This window comes from Pinus tabuliformis, chromosome J (assembly GCF_031772625.1).
Source record: "Pinus tabuliformis cultivar Carrire ecotype Pingquan chromosome J, CPIR1, whole genome shotgun sequence".
In the NCBI taxonomy this organism is placed as follows: Eukaryota; Viridiplantae; Streptophyta; class Pinopsida; order Pinales; family Pinaceae; genus Pinus; species Pinus tabuliformis.
This window is the reverse complement of record NC_142295.1, coordinates 484,491,266-484,516,886: the sequence shown is the minus strand read 5'-3', so window position 1 is coordinate 484,516,886 and position 25,621 is coordinate 484,491,266. Positions and strand designations below refer to the sequence as shown.

The 25,621-nt window shown below is 38.9% G+C and overlaps 1 protein-coding gene across 7 annotated transcripts in view; it reads right to left on the bottom strand.

The window, feature by feature from the left end:
- The window catches only part of LOC149227905 (toprim domain-containing protein), a 422,908-nt gene that overhangs the window by 258,454 nt on the left and 138,833 nt on the right, over positions 1-25,621 (bottom strand). For all 7 annotated transcript variants that reach the window (XM_089377962.1, XM_089377957.1, XM_089377958.1 and 4 more), the window contains 4 exons: positions 24,918-24,965; positions 24,615-24,700; positions 24,422-24,488; positions 6,721-6,903 (listed from right to left, as the gene is read on the bottom strand). In XM_089377962.1, coding sequence (XP_089234088.1) covers positions 6,721-6,903; positions 24,422-24,488; positions 24,615-24,700; positions 24,918-24,965 — 384 coding nt within the window. The remainder of the gene's footprint in view (positions 1-6,720; positions 6,904-24,421; positions 24,489-24,614; positions 24,701-24,917; positions 24,966-25,621) is intronic.

Sequence of the window (25,621 nt, the reverse complement as noted above, 5' to 3'; positions counted from 1 at the left end):
GGAGCATCTAGCATGGAGCAGTGGTCTGCAGATGGGCATGGAGATGCCTGGGGGTGTGTCGTAGTATGTTGGACTATGTTGTGGAGGGGGATTTCCTCACATCGCATTGAATACATGTGGGGAATGACAGGTACAGTGACACAGGCGGGACACAAGATGGTACAAGATGGCATAGTCATAGCTGACGACATCCAACGGTGTACAAGGGTAGGCCACAGTGTACAGTGGCATGTCCAAGAGTACTGGGATGATCGGTGGTATGCATGGGTGTATAGCACTACACAGTGAGGTCTTGGAGTGTTGCCTCCAGGGAGACCCTTGGATGGAAACACCGAGCATACCTTTGGGCGTAGTTCACCCAGGATCAACGGGGACACAAATGAGCGGTACTTGATGTTATCTACGAAGACTCACACGTTTGACCCTCTTCTACATTACTCCCGGGCGCAGTGGATTTTGCTGTCAACTTTCTGGACTCTCAGCATGAGCAATAGCAAACGAGGAGCTCACCCGAGATATTTGGGTGACACTCAGCGCACTAGGGGGGAGACTTTTCAGCAGTGGCAATTGCTTGGTGCGTCAGTTGACAGCCACAGGATGGGGAACAAGGTGATCATCTGCAGGGGTGGCATATCATTCATCACCGAGCCTATGTCTAAGGAGCTAGTCCCGAGGGAAACATGTGTCACTCTTTTCTCAGGGCATGTCAAGACCAAGCATGAGCAAAGGATAGCAGGTACAACTGAGATAGTTTACCAGTATATGTCCGGGCTCCAAACCTTATATTAGCACATTATCGAGAAGGCAGATGGCAGACCCAAGAGAGATGGTTGGCAGGGACAAGAGGAATCCACATACCTTGAGTCGATTATGAGTATTGGATACCGATATTTTGGTTGCATTCAGGGGGTAGCTCTTCGGCACATGTGGCCTCCAACGATAATCGGTACTACACAATGGTAGGCACAGGGAAGATTAGCATGCATCAGATTAGCCCATGATATATGGAGCCTGTATAGTGATCACATGCAGGGACTAGAGATGAGGGCCAGAGGGATTCCATCGATTGACAAGGCTATGTTGTAGCAGGTCTAGCTATGGGATGCAGGGATTCAGTTGATCGGTAGATCACTCGTGATGAGCAGAGTTGTGGAAGAGAGTGATATAGTTCGCTCTTGGGATGACACATGGGGCTTCATAAAGGGTTTCATCATATGGGGAGGCAAAGATTCTTTGTTGCTGCACAGGTTCGGAGTTAGATTTGGATGGGTAAGCCTTGGTGCCATGGAGATGCCCAAGTAGGATGTGTCTCGCCTCTTTCAGTGTTCCACCACCGAGTTCCAGGAGAGGAGGATACTGACTGCGCACGATGAGGAGTATGACCTAATCAGAGTAGCACAGTGTCAACATGGTGGCACCACTCTGGGACTAGCAAGGAACTGGGGCATCACAGCGCTTCACAGCTCAATAACCTTTAGGGATGCGCCAACTACTGCAGCGGGAGATCATACAGATCTTCCATTGGGCTTTAGCGAGTCACTTATGGAGCAAGGGACTTCTGGTACTTTCACCGGGAAGGACAGTGAGTGGAGCGAAGGGAGCTTCATGTTGGACAGGATTGTCGAGGATCCTTGTATTGAAGGATTCTTTCATATCAGGACAGTGCAGAGGTCAGGCACGATCCATTGGCACATCTGGGACCTTGGCACATCTTGCAGTGACAATGGGGAGCAGCAGTTAGAGAGGACGCTTGCTCAGGCATTGTTTAAGAACGAGCGATTTTTGGTGCATTGGAGGAGCTTGCCGGATGAGGATGCTACTTGGGAGCGCAAGCGCATACTTGAGCATCCAACATTGAAGTTGTTTGGGGACAAGCAACATTTGGGAGGGTAGGACTGTAATGTCCCTTCCTAAATTATTTTGTAACGAAATTAATTTCTACATTTTGGGGCCAATTTTGGAGGTGATGGGACCCATTCAATTTTATTAGGAGGCTAGAATTAGTAGAAGTTATTTCGATGTGGATAATTTGCAATGTTGCATTAATCGTTATCGGGATTAAATCGGCACGGGGAAAAAATAGGAAAAAATCGGAATTATCGGGAAATTATCGGAAAAAAATCGGGAAAAAATTGTTTGGTACAAAAATTTTCATTTTTTTCATTTTTTTCAATTTTTTTAATATCTAAACCATCTATAACATAAAATAAATACATTGACACATAAATATGATTAAAAAACTAATATATAAGATGTTTAATATCATTTCTAGCGCTAAAATCACACATAACATTGAATCATGTCCTAAATAGTAAGTCCTGACTCCTAAGTCCCAACTCAACCTCAAAATATCAACAAAAAATATGATAATGTATCTCATTATGTCATAATGTCATATACAATAAAATTAAAGTCTAATCCTATTGATTTCCTCTGCCCCTTTTGCGAGAAAATGCCACAGCTTTCCTTTTCCCTCTAGATGTCGATGTTGGTGCCTGTGCTGGTGGAGATGGCACTAGAGTCTGATGTGCTCTAGAAGCTGAAGAACTAGAAGTAGGAGCTATAGGAGGTAGACCACGTCCTCTAATGGTTGCAGGGGTAGCCCGGGCAGGTGGTGTCACCTGGAAACATTACAATCTCCCAATCCTGAAATCCTGAAAAACTGATAAGTCTGTTGGACTTTGAATGAAATCTAAAATTCTACTTTCTCCATATGAAATCCAATGAGGCCGGAACCACTCTCAAACATCCTGAGTCATTTTATGGTAATGTTAAAATTTAAGTAAAAGGATGAAAATGAAGATTAAGGAGAATGTCACTTTTACTTTAAGAATTTAACATTACCATGAATAGCATATCAATACTAGGGCCTAGACTTGATCATTAAAATGCCCCACTCAAAAATTATTTGTTTCTTTCAAAAAAAATTGCATTTCAAACATTTAGCATCCCTTATAAAACCTCGCTGCCCCGATTGCCTGGCGATTTTTTAAGTTTTTATCGCGATTTTTTCGTTTTTATCGCTATTTTTTCATAAAATCGCGATTTTTTCAATAAAATCGGCAAAAAAAAAATCCGGCTATTTTTTCGTTTAATTATCGCAATTTTATCGGCAGAGGGAAAAAAACGCGATTTTTTCATTTTATCGCGATTTTCACAACACTGATAATTTGAACATAGGGGCGACCCACACTAGGAGAATACGCATTCCCTAGTTCGATTTGCATGGAGGGGAAATCGATGGTGAGTGAGGGACCCACGAGGGAGGCAAAATTGAAGGAAAAGTGCTCCATGAAATCTATATAAGGAAGGCAACTCTCCTCATTTCAGCATCTTATCTTTTGACATATTGAACTCAAACTTAGTGCTCGAGCTGCTTAATCGGGTTACTGTGTTGTTTAGCACAGGAGTGTCTTCGAGCGAAGATCTCAACCCTTTGCTTCGGTGGACTTCGAGTGCCACCCTAGGAAGGCAATTTGTACTACCTTGGAGGAAAGCCAGTGGAGTTTCACAATCATATCATTCAGCATTTGCCTCAGCTAGTACGTGTTTCTAGAGGACGCAGAAGGGGAACACGCAGGTGTTGCTTGTGGGTTCATCCAGGCAGCAACTACTAGGGGAGTTTGGGCATTGAAGCTACAATGGAGGATCAACCTTCCGGGAGAGTTTTGGAGCAGGAGGTTGTTGCATTGGAGCAGTTCGATTTACAGTCACCTGGACCTGCGCAGAGAGCCATCACCGAGCTCAAGTGGGAATTGGAGGAAGGAATTGTAGACCTGAAACTGGCCGGGAGAAGTAGGAGATCACTTAGAGGGCCATTTGAGGAGGATTTCTATGTGGGAGGCCCATGGCTCTCAACACTCACCCTACAACTGCCAATATGACCCTTTAGAGGACTTGGACCCCATATAGGGAGACCGAACCCCAAATGGAGACCCACCTACAATCCTATATAAGATCCAATGCATTCTCGCCTTCTAGTACAACAAACCATTAGAGTAATCAAGTAAAAGAGCTTACATATCCTAGAATCAAGTGGACACTTCATAGTGGCATGCCCTTCCATCAATGTTCCACCAAGACTCTAGGACGGGGAGACACAGGTGCGGGGAGACGCACAAGAGGGACGTGTGGGAGTACCCTCAAATTTTAGGGAAATTTAGGGGGGACGGGGGGACGTCAGGGTATATAATTTTTTTAATATATATATATATATAGATATATATATATATATATATTTCAAATTCACTTTCAATAATGAAAGCATAAATACAATGATACATACATAATTGAATTAAGTAATGAAATACATTGATCCATACTCATCATCCTTACTAATACATAAATGATTCATCCGTAGACCACGAGATTCAATAATGAAATACTCTGATACATATTCATCATTCATTATTCACCATTCTAGAATCTACATTGATTTAAAAATTAAATTCATCATTCATCATTCTAGATTCTAAATTGATTTAAAATTAAAATTCATCATTCATCATTCTAGAATCTAATTAGTACTAAGCAAAATACACTATAATAGATGCTGAAATCTAAAGACTGGAATAGTATTTTGATATAACTAAACTCAAAAACAGTGGAGTGATGAGTCTAAAAGTCACTCTAAAGTACACAGAGGGCTTGGTGCTCTTGATTAAATACTAATTCCATACCCTTGTACATGACAAAATGCAATGGAAACATTGCAATCCATCGAACCCTAAATTCCTGAAAAACTGTTAAGTCTGCTGGATTTTGAGTGAGATCTAAAATTCTACTTTCTGCATATGAAATCCAAAGAGGTCGGAACCACTCTCAAACATCCTGAGTCATTTCATGGTAATGTTAAAAATTTAAGTAAAAGGATGAAAATGAAAGATAAAGGAGAATGTCACTTTTACTTTAAGAATTTAACATTACCATGAATTGCATAGCATTAGTAGGGCAATATGATCAAATACTAGGTTTCCCCTGTCATAAATCATTGTTTACAACCAAATTTAAAGGGGACGCATAGCCCATTTTGAGGGGGGGACACATAGCCCATTTTGAGGGGGGACGCCCAGGCATCCCCCTTTTGGGGAGTCGCGTCCCCCACACTGGGGAAACGTCCCCCCTTGCGTCTCCCCACGTCTCCCCAAAAGGGGGACGTGGGGAAACGTTTCCCCAGACGTCCCCCCGTCCCGAGTGCGTGGGGTGCAAGGGGTGCACGCATCCAACCCTGCGGGACGCGTCCCCGTGGAGCACTGCCTTCCATAGTGGGCTTTGGCATGTATAGGTGTCTCCAAGCTCAATAAGGGGTTAACCAAGGACCCTATTAGGTGGTTTCAAACTCTAAAGGGGGTGACATGTCCATGGTACACCCATCATGCAATAGGTGGCATGTGATATAATGATGGAATGGAGTGGGACATTAAGGGAAGGCTTCAAGCCACATGCCACAGTAAAAGGGTAGCTACAATAGGGGGAAGCCCACACTTGGGTATATGAATGCCAAAGGGAGCAATCGTGGTACATGAGTTACCCACAGCCTTTATTTTTCCACCCTTCTTCACATGCCTTTACCCTTTGATTATTTTTTCTTCATAACTACTCGGAGCTCTAGGGGATGAGAGCATGATGTGTAGGATATAGCAGTGATTACCCCCTTAAGGTGGGGCAATTCATCGACCACCAAGGGTTGGGACAATCATGGGTTCCTAACGATGTAAGGGGCCAATATGAGGGACCCTAAGAACCACGGTGATGGGCATAGTGACAGTGGTAGAGCTCATGTTTCGCTTTTGCCCACGTGCTAAATTTGTATGTCTTGGCCATTTTTTGCATTTTAAGGTACATTTATTGTTGATAGTGGCCAAAATATTCTTTTTATTTTCTTTTTAGCTGCATCAACCTCCGGGGCATCGTTCCAGGCCCGACCCAAGGTTTGGACAAGGGGAGGGGGACGCTAACTCCTTGTGGACCCAATGGACAGCTGTGGACCTGGATGGGAAAAGTGATGAATGGGGTTATAATAAGCAGAGGGGAGGTGATATATATGGTGTCAAGAAGCGAGACCACGCAAACAAAATCGGGTTTTCCCATGTAGTGTTATCCTTAAAGCTAGTAGCCAATAAAAGAAATCCCACGGGACTAGGATATGAAGTTAACCATCAAATTGGGTAGACGAGACAAAAGTACAGACCTAGCCCACTCTTTCCGCCAAATCCCCCCACTAATCCATGCCCAAAAGTGTCCATGATAAGTAAACAAGAATACCCAACTACACAATGAAAAGCCACATCTTCGAGGTCGGGAGGCCCACCTTCAAACATAGGATCATAACTGATGGGGGAGGGACCACATCGCTGCCTCAAGTGGCGGATATAGTGGCACATCGAGCTATCTGGTGGCTACAAGGGGTTGTTGGCTGTTGGATAAGGACCATCTAGGAGAAAAAAAATCTCCTATGGATACTACCCAGAAGTGGTCGGTAACAGTTCCCAATTCCACTAATAGTAATTTCTATATTATATCAATCATAGTATTATTATTGTGTAGACATTTTATCAATTTGAACGATCTATTGTTTCTGCATGTATCTTCTACCTATAATGTCCAGACTATAATTGAGTTAGCAAAATAAAATATTCAAATTCCCTTTTCCTATCAGAACAATTTAATAACATCTCTTTAAGTAGAAGAAGACAGCATATCAATAAAGCAGAAGCTTACACGGTATAATTCATCCAATCCTGCCCATCCAGTTGACACGCCAAGTTCAGTGCCCAGTTGAAGATTATAGTAAGCATCAATCACATCATAGAAACGTTGGAATCTAAATAACCCCTGTATTGGATACAGCTCAGCACCTTCAATTGCTTCCTTCAGAGCCTGCTGTCCAAAACGAATCAATACCTGCATAAAAAAATCCAATAACAACATTATTACTTTTTCTAACCAATAAAGAACACCATGGGTGTTAAAAGAATTTTTCTAAATTATTACAATTAAAAACCCATTAGCTTCTAATCATAAATAGATTACAAGGCATTCTCTCATCATAGGCAAATAGCATTAAAAATCAAAACAATCATAGATCAATGAACTGTCTTGTCATGCAAAGGAAACTATGTAACGAAAATAGACAAGCTACATGAACATAATAATCAGAAGCATCCAATGAAATCGTACACTTGATATGCAATTATGTTTATAGTCAAAAGTTACCTAGCAATGATAGGAGCCAGGACACCTTACAAATGTGCTAAATAACTTTATTTTCAAGAACATAAGGGCTGTAATTTTTCAGAACTATTTTCTACATTTGAAACTGCCTTGTTCTTAATTTATAAGATTTGCCAATGACGAATACAGTTAATTGGAATATAGAAATGGTTGACTAGATTTTTTTTAAATCAAATGCTGATGTGCAATTAATACTGACAACTGGATACTAACCAGACTAAGACAGACTACAGATATTCTAAAATATAGTTCTTATAAATAAAAATGTTTTTATTTGGTTTCACGAATATATTGAAAGATATTTTTCATATGAAACAATATGCTCGAATGCAGTAATCTTCAAGCACAACCCCACCTAGAAAGTACAAATTTCAGTAAAAGCAACTAGCTTATCTTCATCCTTGACTTCATACCTTTAATGCATCTTGCACTTTTATATTGTTACATGTTTTTTGTCCTCATTCATGAGACAAATGCTACATTCCAGTAGTCAAAATTGCCAAAGCTACTCTATGGGTTTCTACCATGCTGCATTAATCTACAATTCCAATCTGTTTACCATGGAACAGGTCCCCAAGGCTTCCACGCTTATAACTTGGCAAATTTTCAAAAAAGAATGAATGTCATTTTTAGTACCAGAATGGGACCTTTTAACTCTCCTGAACAAAGACCAAGCAGTTTGGGGATTACCAAACTATTACGGATAAGATAAGAATATATTATTTATGTCAAACATAACACTGTTCGGTGCAGGAGCAAAGTGCAGAAGGGAAGCAGAAGCAAAGTGCCAATTTCCAAATTGTTGTTTAATAAGAGATAGGAAGAAGCACTAATGGAACCAACACAAACCCAAATTCTGCAGTAAAGAGAAATATAAATAAGCACTAGAACAGCAGAACACTCGAAAAGCATTGACAGAAGAGGAGCACAACCCAAGAAAAGTGCTCTAGGGAGAAAAAGAAACCCAAGCACAAGAGAAGGCGCAACACTTGATCATGCCCTTAGGCAAATCACTTTTATTAAGAATGAACAATACACTTGAATGCTGAAAATGCAAATGAATTAGTTAGATATTTTTTCACAACTCAAGACATAGGGCACTTTTCCCAAAAGGCTCTTGACACTATGTGTACAAGGATAGTCTAAGACTCCGAGCCAAACCTACAAATATAATAATGACCCAATATAAAGTCAGTCATAGCCTAAAAGTGAAGATTGCACTATTTTTAACACACCCCCTTATGTTGAACAAGGGCTACAGATAGAAGACATTAGCTTACAATGGAAGTCCAACAATAACATGGTGTCTTAGAGGCAAATTTCCCATACCAATACAATGCCACAAACTGCTGAAGGACAACTCTGGCAAAAAATTTCTAAGATAAGATAAGACAATTATATTAATCTGCAACCAGTGACCACATAAGTAGGTCAATGGGACTGAAGAAGAGTACAATCCGTATGAATACGATATGGGAGTGAAAGAGGATCTCCTAGAACATCCTGAAAATAACATCACGAAAAAAAGAAACAAATGGTTGTGTTGTCATGACATGCATATAAAAGACCATGGCATGACGAAAAACCATCAGTAGCCTATCGAGAAAGAATGAGTGAGATAGGAACAACTGATAATGGATCTAAAGATGTCAAGGGCTACTGAATCCAATGACCACTGGTGAGGGAAGTGAACTGGGCACTGGCTAGCTGTCGAAGTCCTCTAGAACCAGCGATGGGTCCGGCAATATGATCTTGGGGGGAATAGGAATGAGGGATACTCCTAAAATCTGAGTTCAAAGAAAGAAACTCTGAATAGATCATTTGACATTCCTATGGCACTGGTGTTAAAATTTGGCAGCTTCGATCAAAATTCCCGTTGCAAAACCATGACAAAAAGTCACATATATGCATTTGAGCAAGTCAACCTCCAAGTCAACAAGTCGGCCCCACCAAAGGAAATTGACACTCCTAGACCTCATATAAATAGTCAATCAATGGAGCTCATTTTGGCATCACATCACATCACAAATTCATCTCTGAAATGTTAAAATCTGAAAGTTCAATGCAGAAATTTAAAAATTATTTGCAGAGACTAGAAAGTTCTATGCAGAAAACTCAATGTACTTTGCAGAAAACTCAATGTACTTTGTAGAAAATTGAATAGAACTGAATGTATTTTGTAGAAAGTTGAATGCACTTCGCAGAAAACTAAATGTACTATGCAGAAAACTGAATGTTTTATGTTGTTGCAATTACTTAGAATGCATATTTCTTCTTCTAAACTTTTCAGAACAGCGATTCTAGATAGAACATAAACTTAAGAATCATGTGAAGACAGTCAAACACAAATATAAGACATTGAGAGTTAGGTCCAATGTCCAAGGCAAAACCCACAAGGAGAAAACCCAAATGATTCTTTTTCTATTAGAATTCTTCAATTGCTCAGCTGGAGTATAGAGAGAGAGAGAGAGAGAGAGAGAGAGAGAGAATGAGAATGAATAAAGTCACCAATGTTTGATCCATAGTTTTAAAATTCGGCCGATTCGAAACGGAAACAGCCGAGTTGATCCGTTTCATTGCCCAGAAATGTGACTTGGTGGAGGAAACGGTTCGGGAGGCCGAGTCAGCGATGACTCGGCCAACTCGAGCGTTTCCGTATTGACTCAGCCGAGTCATAACCAGCGGCCGTAACCCCATCAAAACAACGATTTGACATTTTTTTAATGAAATTTTGAAGTGTTTGCTGATTGGTTTGGACTCCAATGTGTTTTATGAATTAGTTAAATGTTATTTGGGGTCCATTTCCCCCTCCCAAACCCTATTTAACGCATTCAAATTCTCTCATTCTCTCATAGCCATCTCATGCATTTGAGTGAGAACTTCTTTGAGAGTTAGTGAGCAGTTCTTGAGCTTGTTTTTGGAGCAGCAGTGAGGAGTCTTGGGCAAGCATTGTAGCTGGAGTGACGAGCTTCTTGGGCAGCCATTTGGAGCGGCATTAAGGAGCTGATTCTTGGAGCAAGCTTAAGGAGGCAGTTTGTGCCTGGAGGTATTTTTTTTCACCTCTGTAAATCTGTTTTTGCTTATTAAATTTTAGGTGCATATCTAGAAAGCCTATAGAGTGTTTTTTGTCAAAGAAATGAACATTGAATCAATGTTTTTTTTTTTTCATTTTCAGATTGTTTGCTTTCATTTCCTAGTCAAAAAATGGCACCTAGAGCGAGAGATCCTGCTTGGGCATATGTTGAAATGGTTGATAGTCAAATGCAAGGCAAATTTTGCCATAGGAAAATTACGGAAGGTCCTGGGAGCATTAATATGCTGAAACAACACTTGGCAGGGATTAGAGGCCAAATTACTCCATGTACCTCACCAGAAATTGGGGAGATTAGGAAGCAATTGTTGCCCAGCTTTGAGAAATTTAAAGAAGATAAGGCTAGGCAACGAGAAATAGAGGCTGAAATTGGGAGGAAGAGGGAGATACAAAAAATGATGGCTACCAACCCCAATTATGATTTTGAGGGTTCTTCCTCTATCCCTCAAACTGATACATCCAACCCTTTCCGATATGTTCCTCCCTTTTTTGGTTCTGTTCAAGATAAGGGAAAGGGTAGAATGAAAAAGGGTGATGTGACTATCAAAAGTTATTTCACTCCCTCCTCTCCATCAGATGCACATGGTCCTCAAGTTAGTAAAACTCAAATGTAGCCCACTTTAGATGACCATTGGAAGAAAGAATCCAGGGAGACTGCTTGTGAGTACATAGCTAGATGGTGGTATGATGCCGATATCCCCTTTAATGATGCTCGTTCACCATATTATGAGCCTATGTTTGATGCCATACATGCTGCTGGAAAAGGCTTCAAAGGCCCTACTATGCATGAGCTAACGGGGTATCGTTTGTAGAAAGAAATTCAATCCATTAATGAGTATTTGAAAGAGTTCAAGGACTCATGGGCAAGAACAGGATGTACCATCATGTCAGATGGATGGATTGATCAAAGAAACCGTACCATCATAAACTTTCTTGTCTTCTACCCACGGGGAACCATGTTTTTAAAATCAGTTGATGCATCTGATAAGGCAAAATATTGCCACTTCTTGTTTCAGCTATTGGATCAGGTTGTTGAGGAGGTGGGGATGGCTAATGTTGTTCAAGTCATCACAGATAATGCCTCTAACTATGTTCTTGCTGGTAAACTGTTAGACGAAAAACACAAGACCATCTTTGGACCCCATGTGCTGCACATTGCATAGACCTCATGCTTGAGGATATTGGAAAAATAGATTGGGTCAAAAACACTATAGATCATGCCAAAAGCATAACAAAATTTATCTACAATCATACATTGATTTTGAGCCTCATGAGGAAACACACTGGGGGCAAGGATATTATTAGGCATGCCATCAATAGATTTGCTACTCATTTTTTGACATTGCAATCTATGCTTTCCCAACATAGAAACTTGCAAAAGATGTTTTCCAGTGATGAATGGAATCAAAGCAATTGGTCTAACAAACCGGAAGGCAAAGAATTGAAAAAGAAAGTCTATGAAGAAAGGCAGCAGAGGTTGTGAAGCTTGTTGAGCCACTAGTTAAGGTGTTGCGGTTGGTGGATGGGGAAAGGTTGGCTATGGGCTTCATTTATGAGGCTATGGATCAAGCAAAGGAGCAAATAAAGATGGTATACAAGGATAGAGTGGCAAAGAATGGGCCCATTTGGGCAATCATTGATGAAAGATGGAACAATCAACTCCATCGCCCTATACATGCAGCTGGGTATTTTTTGAACCCACGGTATCATTATAAAGCTAAGGAGTCAGGAGCTTTGAGGGGGGAGGTCAGAGATGGACTGATTGATTGCATTGATCGCATGATCCCATTGGAGTCTAATCAGCTGGAGATACACCAACAGGTCACAACCTTCAGCAATGCCTCGGGTACCTTTGGGAAGAACCTAGCAAAGATTGCAAGAGAAGCAGATGAGCCAGGTAAACAAAAATTTCAATTTTCAAATTCTTAATAGTTTTACTTCTTTTTTTAAGTTTGTTAAATCATTTATAATTTGAAAGTTAGATATAATTTGTAATTTTGTTGAGCTAACTCATTACACTCCTATGTTTTTTGCAGCACAATGGTGGGAGGCCTTTGGTGGCCATTGTCTTGAATTGCAAAGGTTTGCAATTCGTATTTTGAGTCAAACTTGCAGTGCAACTGAGTGTGAGCGCAATTGGTCTGTCTTTGAGAGGATTCACACAAAGAGGAGAAACCGTTTGGATCAAAAACGGTTAAATGATCTAGTTTATGTGCAATACAACCTCCGGATCAGAAGAAACCAATTGCTGAACAAAAGACCTGATTCAGATCCTATTGTGTTGGAAGACATTGATCCAACATCAGATTGGGTAGTGGAGAGTCGTCCAACAGAGTTTGATCCTGATGAGGATCTTGATTTAGATTTAGATATCGAGACATCAGTTGAACTTCAACATGTTGTTCAGTTGAATGCAGATCCCGATCCACCAGCCTCAATCTCACAGCCAGCAAGGACTCAGGTTGTAGGTGCATCCTCTACTCAGCCACAACAGAAGCGCAGCCGCATATCTACTCTATCTCAGCTTGCATCTGCTGCAGTTGCACAGCCTGCTAGTGGTACCACTTCTATAGTTGCAGTTGGAGATGATGATGAGGAGGAGCCATGGGACCCCCTGTTTGACTCTGATGATGATCCAGAGATTGATCGACATGATCTTGGCTCCTCTGGCAGTAGCTACTAGCCAGTAGTACTAGTACTGGAGTCTGGTCATAGTTTACTTTTGTTGTAGAGGCCATTTCTAGCCTTCTTGGTTATGTGTTTTTTGTTTTGAGTCTTTGATCATGTATGACAGTCGACTATGTATTGCCATTGGACACTGGACAGTGCACTGGGTGCCATTTTGATATAATGGATTGGTTCATGAGCCTACTTTGATCATATGTTGTCTTCCATCTATATTATAATGTTGTGTGTTTGGAAACATGAATGGACATCTTTAAAATTATGTTTAAAATCTTTAAAATTATGTTTTTTTATTAAAAAAATAAATATTTAATGTATTTTTTACAATGACCGAATCATTGAAACCGAGCCGGCCGAGTCGATACCGAGTCGGAGTCGAATTCGATCCTCGGCCGAGTCGGAGTCGGAGTCGGAGTTTTAAACATTGGTTTGATCAACTTGCAGTTGAAGTGCTCTTGCTCTTTGCTTGAAGATCTCCTTCTCTTGATCAGATCTCGTCCTTCGCACTTTCTCTAGCTCTTCGATTGCTCTTACTCTTGACATGCTCTCACATCTCTCATACACACGCTCAACCCTAGCTCTCCTTCACAATGAACATGCTACTCTCTGTGAAAATTCCTCAAGAAGAATCCCTACTGCAGCAACAGATGATATTACTCCTATTTATTAAATCCCTTTTAACAAATTACTTGCAGTATCCTACGGCAAATATCGTAATACATACACTGCATCCTTAACTTAATTAAATATTATACGGAAACAAGAGATTGAGCAAAAAAGAAAATACAGCATAATGGACACCATTATTTTCTAACAAATGTCCCCGGAAAAACCCAATGCGGGAAAACTGATGCAGCAGTTCTAAGGGTTTATTATTATTAAGAATTAGCAAATTCTGAATACATCTCTGAATACCTCTTAGGTTATTCAATTATTAGTGAAACCCCCTTATTATATTGTTGTGCCCATGTAGTCCCCATATTGTTATTAGTGCCCCATAGAAGCTCACTATTGTTATTATTGTACCCTTACATTATTATTGTTATGTCAGCTTTGATTATATTATGACCCCATAGACTCCTATATATAGAAAGGAGGTCTTGTCATTTGTATCATCCAAGAATTATTCATGTGTAATGTAAAGGTGGTTACCCCCTCGAAGAGGCTTATTTTGAAAGCGTTGATCTCTCTTTTCTATGTTTTTGTGAGCTGGTTTCATAACATTTGGTATCAGAGCTTTGGATTCTAGGGTTTCGCTGCTCCAAACAGGCCTTCGTGGAATTTTCGCTATAACTTTTTTCTGCGACGTTTCAGAAGATAAAACAAAAACCCATTTCAGACGAAATCGTTCTGAACCTTGGGTCCAAATTTCAGAGCTTGTCTCGTTATATTTTCGGAGATATGATCTGAGGAAGTTAGGGTTTTTGCAAACTCCAAAATTCCATCTGAAACAGGTCACCGTGGAATTTTTGCTATAATTTGTTTTCTACAAAGTTTTCGATTCTGAAATTAAAACCCATTTGAGCCGAAAACTTGGTGAAACTCAAGCCTGAATTTCAGATCTTGTTTCGCTATATTTTCAGAGATATGGTCCGAGACATTTAGTGTTTTTGCAGGCTCCCGAATTACACCCCAAACCGGTGACCTTGGGAAAATCGTCATAACTCTCTCTCTGAGTATCTGATTCAAATTTCATAAAAAGTAACAAAAAGCAGCGGGATTCTAGTTTGCTGGGTATCATTTTCAGAACCTAAGGTTGAAACAGTGACACGTGGCATGTTGTAGAATTTCGCTCTACTGAACCAATCTATAATTAGGTCATCGCGGAGATTGGACATAACTCTTTCTTCGGGAATCCAATTGCGATCATACTTGCGGGTTAGAAAGAGGACTCAAATGGCTATCCCAGAACAAAATTTCAAAACTTAAAGATCCGAAATTGGATACTACAGATGGAGCAATATTTTGAAATACATGAGGTGCAACTGTTACAAAAGGTACGTATTGCATCTTTATATGTAGAACCGAATCAATTTTTATCGTGTGAAGGGTTTTGCTCTTGTAAACCACTTGTCACATGATCAATTTTCACGGAGGAAATGATAGCACATTATGAGGGTACAAGAAAAACACATTCTTTAGCCAATTGATAAATCTCAAAATAAAGGGTTCAATGGCAGAGCACATTGAGGACTTTCAAAAATTGAATATAAGGGTAAATGATATTCCAGAGAAACAAAGGATAGATGTCTTCATAGGGACTTTAAAGGATAACATTCAACATGAGGTTCGTTGATCCGGCTCTTGGGGGAAGGCCCCCAAGATCTAAAAAAATTGAAACAGGTCTTGGGAGGGGAGGCCCCCAAGATCTGAAAAATTGAAATGCTAGAAAAAATAGGAGCATACAATAATAAAACCACAAAGAAACTTTTTTTATTAAAAAAGAGAATAACTGTAAAAGCTACATTGTGGCAAACCATCTGTCCTTTTACAAAATGTAACTTGTTACTTATAGTATTTTTCAGTTACAATACCATGGGTCAATTCCATGGGTGAATGTCACAATACCATGGGTGGATGTCACTTACAATACCATGGGTGCATGCCACTTACAATACCATGGGTAAATTCCATGGGTGGATGAATAACATGAATGGATGAATACCATGGGTTGATGCCATTTTCTATTCGGATCATTCCTCCCTCTTCAAAAAGCAATGGTCCCCATTGCGTGAAGCTCCCTCCTGCGAAGCCTTTGTTGAATATGAAGAGCCACTGAAGAGAAAGGTTTTATCTAGTTTACCCATAACCATGATGAACAAAGATCCGATGATAGAGATACCCTGTAATGCTTGTGACCAACTGTGATACTGACAGTGTGTGGCCTAACAGATGGACTTTGATGAAGTGTGGGTTTGTGGATGACCCATAACCATGATGAACGAAGATCCGACGATAGAGATACCCTGTAATCCTTGTGACCAACTGTGATACTGACAGTGTGCAGCCTAGCAAATGGACTTCGATGAAGTGTTGGTTTGTGGATGACGCATAACCATGACAAACGAAGATCCGAGGATAGAGATACCCTGTAATTCTTATGACTAACTGTGATGCTAATGGTGTGCGGCCTAGCAAATGGACTTCAATGACAAGAGATTTTGTGCGGTTGACCCATAACCGTGATGTTGGTTGTTGATGAAGTAGCAGGTTCCTACATAGCCTGGGGTGGGAGGGCATGAGTCCAAAGAACCCAAGCTGAATGTTGCTATGTTGAAACTGATGAATATGAAGCAAGTGCCTACTAAAGCGGGGTGCGAGGACACGTCTCTAAAGGGAACCTGCTCTAAATGCTGCTCCAGAATTAAAATAGACATAACTCAGTCAATATAACTTAGAATATTTATTATAACATATTTTTGGAAACAGAAGAGACCATTTTTCATATTCCCATGTGTTGGAAATCCTTATCTAGACACCCTAGAATCTCAGATTCGCACTGCAATTTTTCTATCGTCACAAAAGTTCTAAAAAATTAGCTGATTTTAATCAGCAATATCTCCCACATCTGAAGTCTGATTCGACCCTTTTTTTTAAATTGGGTGATTTTTTTAGAGGAGCTCAGATCTACAATCATTGTTTTGAAATTCTGAAAAAAGAAAACTGCAAAAAATGATAGAAGAGTTGTCGTCCACCAGTTGTCGTCAGGAAAAAGGTCTACAACAGAGCTGATTTTAAATCAGCGATATCTCCCTCATCCGGACTCCGATTCGACCGAATTTCTTTTTGAATTTTGGTATTTTTTGCAAGGAATCCAGATCTGTTATTTATTTTTGTAAATGTTGCACCAAATGTGTCAGATCTGATCTGCAAACTCGCAGCCCAAAAACATTCCTGCAAAAAAATGAAAAAAGACATTTTTTTCCTACTTGGCCCAAGAAAATGCTCTGTGGAGGACGTAGCACATCCCTAAAGTTTGTTGAATATTTCTGCAAGAATTTGAAACTGAAATATGCATTAAACCCTCATTCCCATGGAATCGTAACCTGCTCTGATACAATTGATCTGCATCTTGCGGGGGAGCCCCCAAGATCTAAAAAATTGAAATGGATCTTGGAGGGGGGAGGCCCCCAAGATCTGAAAAATTGAAATGCTAGAAGAAAATAGGAGCACACAATAATAAAACCACAAAGAAACTTTTTTTTATTAAAAAAAAAAAATAACTATAAAGGCTACATTATGGCGGACCATCTGTCCTTTTACAAAATGTGACTTGTTACTTATAGTATTTTTCAGTTACAATACCATGGGCAAATACCGTGGGTGAATGAATACCATGGGTGGATGTCACTTACAATACCATGGGTGGATGCCACTTACAATACCATGGATAAATTCCATGGGTGGATGAATACCATGGGTTGATGTCATTTTCTATTTGGATCATTCGTCTTTGGAAACATTGGGAACATGATTCATTGGAGAAGACATTCAGGTTGGCAAGAAAAATTGAAAGCGAATTATGGAAACAAGGAATCCCACCACTCACAACTATAAATATGGAAGTGTTTTTGCTCCTAGCCTTCCACAACCTACAAGGTTTACACCACAACAATTGGAAGAAAAAAAAGAAAAAGGGCTTTGTTACGTTTGTGATAGAAAATACACTAAAGGTCATAAGTGCGCTAAGAAGAAATTATTTTACATAGATTGTGAAGAGGAGAAAGAAAATGATCAAGAAACATCAAAAGAAGAGGATATACACCAGGAACCAACCTTAGAGAAAGAAGAAATGAATCCGACCATATCTTGTAAAACATTGGCAAGAATTACCACTCCTCAAACTCTCAAAACAGAAGGACATATCAAGAAGTGAAAGATCACATCGAGAAAGAAGAAATGAATCCGACCATATATTGTAATGCATTGACCGGAATTACCACTCCTCAAACTATCAAGATAGAAGGACATATCAATAAGAATAAGATAATAGTGTTGATTGATTCAGGCAGTACCCATAATTTTATTCATTGTAAGATAGCCACGGAATTGAATTGCTTCCTATATCCATCACCAGAGTGTCAAGTGATGGTTGCAAGTGGAGGAACCATAAATTGCTCTGGAAAAGTGGCATAATATCAAGCTATCCATGGAAGAATATGTATTGATGATCAAGTGGATATTAGTGGCCACCCGCCAATTCCACTTGGACCCCCACCATTGTTTCTTTCAATTTTTCAGTTTCCTTAATTGTAGCACAGTTTACTATTTTTAGCATTTTTTCAAGTCCTGAACATCCGGAGCCGTTTTGAGGCCCTAAACGATGTTTTTTTGGAAAACTGGGAGCAACATGGATTCATAGACCAATGTTGTTCGCTCAAAAGTTGTAGTCCTCGGATAGATCTTTCTAGCAAGGTATTATGCACGTGAAAGGGAGATTGTATGCCAAAGTTACGACCACGAGAAGTTGATGTACCAATTTACCCAAACGGGGCCCATAGTTTGGCGCTTCATCTCCTAGGGTTAGGTTTTTGGATGTCTAGGGTTTTCCATTGTTTCTCAACAATAAATAGGCCTTCGAGCCTCATTGTAAGACAGTTCAGAGGCATGTAGCCGCCACATCTCTCCCCAGAGATAAGCTACCATCGCCCGAGCTAGTTTATTTCCATTTCTGTTTGTAAGCATATTTCAATATTTTACGTTAATGAAATGAAGTATTATTTCTGCTACATCTCTATATTTATGGTTATCCCTATAATTTGTTGAGTTTTCGTTTAAATCTAGATCAATTGAATAGCCCAATGCTTTCCATTCCAATGGGTGGTGTTGATGTTGTACTAGGAGTCCAACGGCTACAATCCTTGGGTACAATAGCTTCAAGAACTTTTCAAAAAAAATTCTTCAGAAGGAAAAGAAGTTGAATTAAAGGGTATCACAGGGAAACCGGGAAAGATAATCAGCTCTAACGAAATGAAAAAGCTTCTAAAGAAAGAAAAACGAGGCATAATTGCACAAGAATGTTCGCTAGAGGTTCCCACATCGAAATAATCTATCTCTTCAGATCTCCAAAAAATCTTGGACAATCATTCCAAGGTATTTGAGACTCCCAAAGGCCTCCCACCTATTCATGATCATGATCATTCTATTCATTTGATTCCAGGAAGTGTTCCTCCAAACATCAAGCCTTACAAATATCCCTATGCCCAAAAGAGTGAAATTGAACGTATGGTTGCAGAAATGGTATAGGCTGGTATAATTCAACCTAGTCAAAGTTATTTCTCTGCTCCAGTAGTATTGATGCACAAGAAGGATGGGTCATGGCGCATGTGTCGGATTATAGAGAGCTCAACGAACTCACTATTAAAGATAAATTTCACATTCCTGTCATTGATGACTTATTGGATGAATTGCATGGATTAATTTACTTCACCAAATTGGATCTTCATTCAGGATATCATCAAATAAGAATGAAGACTGAAGACATTCCAAAAGCAACATTATTGAAGAAAGATGCATTTTCATGGACCAGTCTTAGCTACGCCAGACTTCACAAAAACCTTTGTTGCGAAATATGATGCATCAGGAAATGGAATTGATGATGTTTTAATGCAAGAAGAAAGACCCATTGCTTTCGAAAGTCATCCAATCAAAGGAAAGTATTTACACAAAGCTATTTATGAGAAGGAAATGTTGGCAAGACTACATGCACTTAAGAAATGGCGACCTTACATAATGAGAAGATCCCAGTTCAAACAATATTGCCAAAACTTAACGAGGAAGGAAAAATCATATTGGAACCTGGAGTAGTCACAAAAACAAGAACCCGACAACTACGAAATCGATCAATTTCAGAGTATCTCATCAAGTGGAAGAACTTACCCGCTGAAGATTCCACATGGGAGGACAAGAATTTTATACAGAAGCATCAAGAACTACTCAAGCATTGAGGACAACACTTTTTGAAGGAGGGGCATGTTAGGTCCCTATACTACTAGTGTAACCCCTTATTGTTATTAGTGTAACCCCTTATTGTTATTAGTGAAACCCCTTATTATATTGTTGTGCCCATGTAGTCCCCATATTGTTATTATTGTGCCACATAGAAGCCAACTATTGTTATTATTGTGCCCTTACATTATTATTGTTTTGTCGGCTCTGATTATATTATGACCCCTTAGACTCCTATATATAGAAAGGAGGTCTTGTCATTTGTATCATCCAAGAATTATTCATTTGTGTAATGTAAAGGAGGTTTCCCCCTCGAAGAGGCTTATTTTGAAAGCGTTGATCTCTCCTTTCTATCTTTTTGTGAGATGGTTTCATAACAGTATAGTCTAAGATGTACGTGGAGATGTTCCTTTTACAGACCTTATAAGGTTTATTTCATTGAAGTGCTCTCCTTGAATGCTTTCATAGTTTGTTCTTTTTTGAGTCCAAAGAACCAACTTGATTTATACCTGCAACGTTTATTAACAAGTACAACCAAAATATGCAAGCATAGTATTATGATGACCATCTAGGATTTATGTTATTTTTAGGAGTTGTTGAATAATAATGCTTATTCTGTCAAAATATAAATCTTATTCAAAATTTATTTTCCATAATGAATTGTCATATATCTTAGATATTATGGATTAGGAACAAAAGTATATGTACTATTTTTGTTAAAGAGAACTTTACAAATTATAAAAATAACTAAAAAAATAGTTATGCCATACATACCTCGAAGCTTACATACCTTAGTCTTTGATCGTCCTTTAAGCTTGTTTCCCTTTTTTGCTTTCATCATGATCTTTGTATCCTTCTATGGAGAAGCTACTACAGGTTCCAAAGGATTTCTTCTCACACTTATGCAAATTGCTTTCTTGATATTTAATGACTTCTTTCTTTCTTCGATATGTTCTTAGATTCTTATCCTTTATCATAGTGATCATGTCTCCATTGGTTTTGAGGTGGTTGAACCTTGTAGTAATGATTGTATTCTTTGTACTTTCTTCAAACCTTTTCTTCTTGAATTCCTGTAATATACCTTCAGATTCTTGTACCTTGAATTTGGATCATAAGGTTTGTAGTTTTATGCAATTTAGCCCACAATCATAAGTCAATGTTTTTCTTTAGCTGCATTCAATGTATAGATCAGGGAGTAACTGCATTTCCTTCTTGCCAATAAGGGATCTTCATAGCTCTGATACCATGTTGAGAAATCCAATAGGGTGACAATTAATTGATTTCTCTTATTATGACATTATCTTGTGATGTTTCATTATTATTTTCTTCTTTCAATTTATCTTATTCTTATCATCAAGACTAATGCCAAACAATAAACAGAGGACACGAGATGTAGGCATGCATCCAAGGCAAAACTCCTACATAAAGGAAAACCTAATCAAGAATTCTTCCTTCAATAGATTCAAAACAAAACTGAGATGACCAAGACTCTCATAACCTAGACCAAAAACTACTTCCATCCATCAAGTCAACCTTGTCATGTCATACTTCAGTTTTGTGGTAGTCCAATCATACTTCGTTCCTGTAGCAGCCTATGTAATAGCCTTCTTCATGCTTTGGTCCTAAGATTCTAGTCATACTTCGATCTGAGGCAGCCTTCTTTATACTTCGATCTATGGTATTCCAAATCTGCTTCGACCCTGTGGTGGTGTCACCCATATGATAACATAATATGCTTTGATCTTGTAATTGTGCCATACATACTATAACACAGTCCTTCAGGAAACACAGTCTTCGGTCTTGTAATACTAGTCGAGTTCTTTGGTCCTGTAATGATGGCCTAGACTTTCGTTTTGTGGTAGCCCAGAATTTCGGTCTTGTGGTGCAAACCCAAACTTTGGTCTTGTGGTAGCCCAGAATTTCGGCCTTGTGGTGCAATCCCAGACTTTGGTCCTGTGGTAGCTTGATTATCTCGGCTTGTAGTCATATATTCCTTCTATCGAATTGCCTTCCTTTGTGATCACCGAACTTATCTCTGAGATGCACTGAACTTGTCTCATGTCTCTACTTGATGAGTGAAGCCTACAATCATATATATAGTTGTTTCCCACTGTAAATGAGTTGACATGAGTTTATTTTGTGAAGCCGACTTGTTGACTATTAATTTGGAGGCCAATTGAAGGAGACTTAATGGAGGAAGATTTTCACATAACAAAATAGACTTTGACTTTGACTTACAAATCCTAAGAGCCTACAATGGAGGCTTGAAACCCATGCTTTAACAAGTCAATTTAATTAATAATAAAATTTCTTTTGCTTTCTTTTGATAAATATATCTCATTATGACTCAAGTACAATTATGAAGACTGAACCTAGTTACATTCTTCAACAAGAAGCTCGCACTCTTCTCTTGGCTCATGTTTTTATCTCTGAAGCTCGTGTATATCTCTGTGGTTTAAATATTCATCAAAGAAGCTCGCACTCTTCTTTGTATGGCTTGCATTCTATACCTTTCAGTAGCATCACGCCTTGAGCTCCCCTCTGATGTCAAATTCTTATTCTTCTAGATTCGAGAGTGTTCAACACATCAGCAGAGATGACATCAATAGAGATGGGCAAAGATGATATCTAATTTGATATTTGAGATGGGACACATGTTGCAACTGGTAATTTCTTCCTAGCTAAGAGGGAGTGTTAATTTAGCAGCTCAGGGACAAACTCCCTCCTTTGGACAGTCTTCCTCATCAAGAAAGACCCCTCCTAACCCTTGGAAGAATTTAATTTGATTAAAGAAAATGTATTTTTAATATGGAAACCCACATGTGCACAAAAGTACAAGTCGGCCTTAAGGAGAAATTGGGCACCCTTGGAAACATATAAATACAAGTCAAGTGACCCTCATTTGGACATTATCATCAAGCATTTTCTTCTTCTCTCTTCTTTGGTTTGGCTCGCACAGATTTGAGATTAGTTCACAGAAGTGGCTCATACATCACTGAAATTGCAGGGTCTGAGCTCGCACGTGTGAAAAGGAAATTTTGATCTGGGTCATAGGGTTGCAACCGGAAAATATCGATTGTAGCCGCACGCATACAAGGTGCTCCATGCAACTAGAGAGTTGCAACTGCACTGATGATCACTAGCTCCATGCGGTTGGGTCCTGGGGTATTTTGACAGTTGACCACAGACTTTGACCATTGATAGTAAGAATGGGAACTTTGATTTTGACTAGTATTGTTGCTGGGCTCATCTCTTGGATATTGTTTGGTTGGTTTTGCTAAATAGTTTTGTGATTAAAGAATTGGATCATTTCACTCTCTCTTTGCTGAACATTTTATGATAATCTAATAAGAAGAAGAATTTGAAAGGGTTTTCCCACTTGTGGGGTTTTTCCTTAGTCTTTGACCAAATCCTTGTGTCTCTTGTTATTGTTCTTGACTGTCTATTGTCTATTGCATTCACTGTTCTATCTACAATTGCTATTGCTCATTAGAAGATTAAATTGTTTTGAAAGATTTCTCATTGAAGATAAGAATTGGGCTAAATTAATTGTAACAGCGTAGAACAATGGTAAATTAACACCACATACCAGGTTGTTGAAAATGTAACTAATGTCGGTCTTCATAATGCAATAAAATATAATCTTCATCATTGACATATTTATTATATTAATTATTATTATTTTATTTTGGTCAAAGCATGTTCTTCATGCTTATAGAGTCAAAAAGAAATTATTTGAAGTCAAAAGAAATGTATTTGAGTCAAGTCCCATTTAGAACTTTTGTAAGAAAAGAAAAACGATTTTATATTGAATCAAAGTCCACCAAATAGTCAAAGTCAGCCCTCCTTGGGAACAAGTCGGCCTAGGCCTCCAAATGCCACCTACTCGACCTCCTACACAGATACATATACAAAAGACAGTTCAACCTATTGGCAAATCAATCAAGAACAATTCAAGGAACAATTTGCTGAAATAGCAAAGGAAAAATGGAGCCGAATTAAAGGAGAAAAGATCTAGCACGTGGTGAAATTTCAGTGAGAGAAAGGATGAATTCTAGAGCTTGTTGCAGGCCCGAAAATTCAGGAGCGAGATTTCAGGAAGATGACCAGTTTGACCTATGTTGACTTTGACATTGGAGGTGACTTGGAGGAGGGCTGGACTTGGAGTTTTGGTGGCACTTTTGGGTCTTGGTCTTGGTCTTGGATATCTCATTTTGATTTGATTCTATAACAGAAGGATTGTTGTTGGGTTTTCCTCCTTGTGGAGTTTTGACCTGGCCTGGAGCCTAATTTTAGTGTCTCTTGTCTCTTTGTTTTTCCTGGTTGATTGAACATTTGATTGAACACGGGTGTTAACAAGTCCTAGATTAGAAAGGTGCAAATTAAGCGATGGATATCTAAATCTTTTGCAAATCAAACTAAAACATGAACAAAACACTTTGGATAGAAGTTAGAATTACAAACCTCATTTGCATCTTTGCATAACTCTTTTGCTGTTCCACTTCTCCTAGGCCATGTAACTCGCCAGCACCTGACAACATAAATTAAAGATATAGTAACAAAGAAATAAAATAAAGCAACAGTCAAAATAGTTTTCACAAATGGACTATAGAAACTGCAAAAACAAACCAAAAATTGGGAAAGCAAAAAATAAGACCTCTCACGCCCAATACGTCGAGCAAGCTCTTCTGCAAGAGCTTGTCCAGCCTTATCTGAATCTGTAGCCAGATAAATACGACTAGCCTGTGGACAAAAACCATTCCCTGTTACTTTCTTCAAAAAGCATTAACTACATTAATAATAAAATCTAACATGGGAAAACATGTCTAGATTTCTATTTTAGCATTCCAAAAGAAAACCCTTTACAGTGTCTAAATGACAGATTAGATTCTTTACTTTTCTGCATACTAAGTAGCATTGAAAAGAGAAAAAAATTCACATGCTAGGTTTATAATGATACCTGCTGATAGTATTGTTTTGTATTCCATAGAAATTCATATTTCTTGTCCTACATCATCCATACAAAAGAAACTGTCAAAGTTATGTGAGTGAAACTCACATAATTCGGTTAGTTGAATAAGAAAAAAGACAAAGCACCTATGCGATACTAACATTTAAGGCATAAACAAAAAAGGAAGTGCTTTGATTTCCAACATACAACGAAGCGCTTTGATTTCCAAAATTAGGTTTTAACACCATTCTTCCAGATGACTAGTCTCAAAAAAAATTAAATAAAATAATCATGAGAATGTTTGCGTGTGGATGGTCAACAGCAATAATACACTTTAAATCTGACTCAAAGAAATGTGTTCCCGTCAGGCATGTTTGAGGGATGCTCTGAAACTTGAATTTGCGTGTAAATCATTCTTCAAATTACTGGACTCTGGGCATATAAAATCTGAGAGAAGAGAATAAAAACAATCAATCTACCACAACTTTTAAAATACTATATACAATCACAAAGTTGTGAATGCCAAAAAGTATAATCGTAAATGACTAATAGATTCCAAAACAGCCATAAGAGATGGCTACGTGTATCTCTTGTCAATTGTATATTAATATATTTTATTTAAATAATAATAAGCTAATTTAAGGTCACAACCTAGCCAGGTGCCAAATTGATATATAAGAACCATTTATTTATGGAACAGGGGACCCCATCCA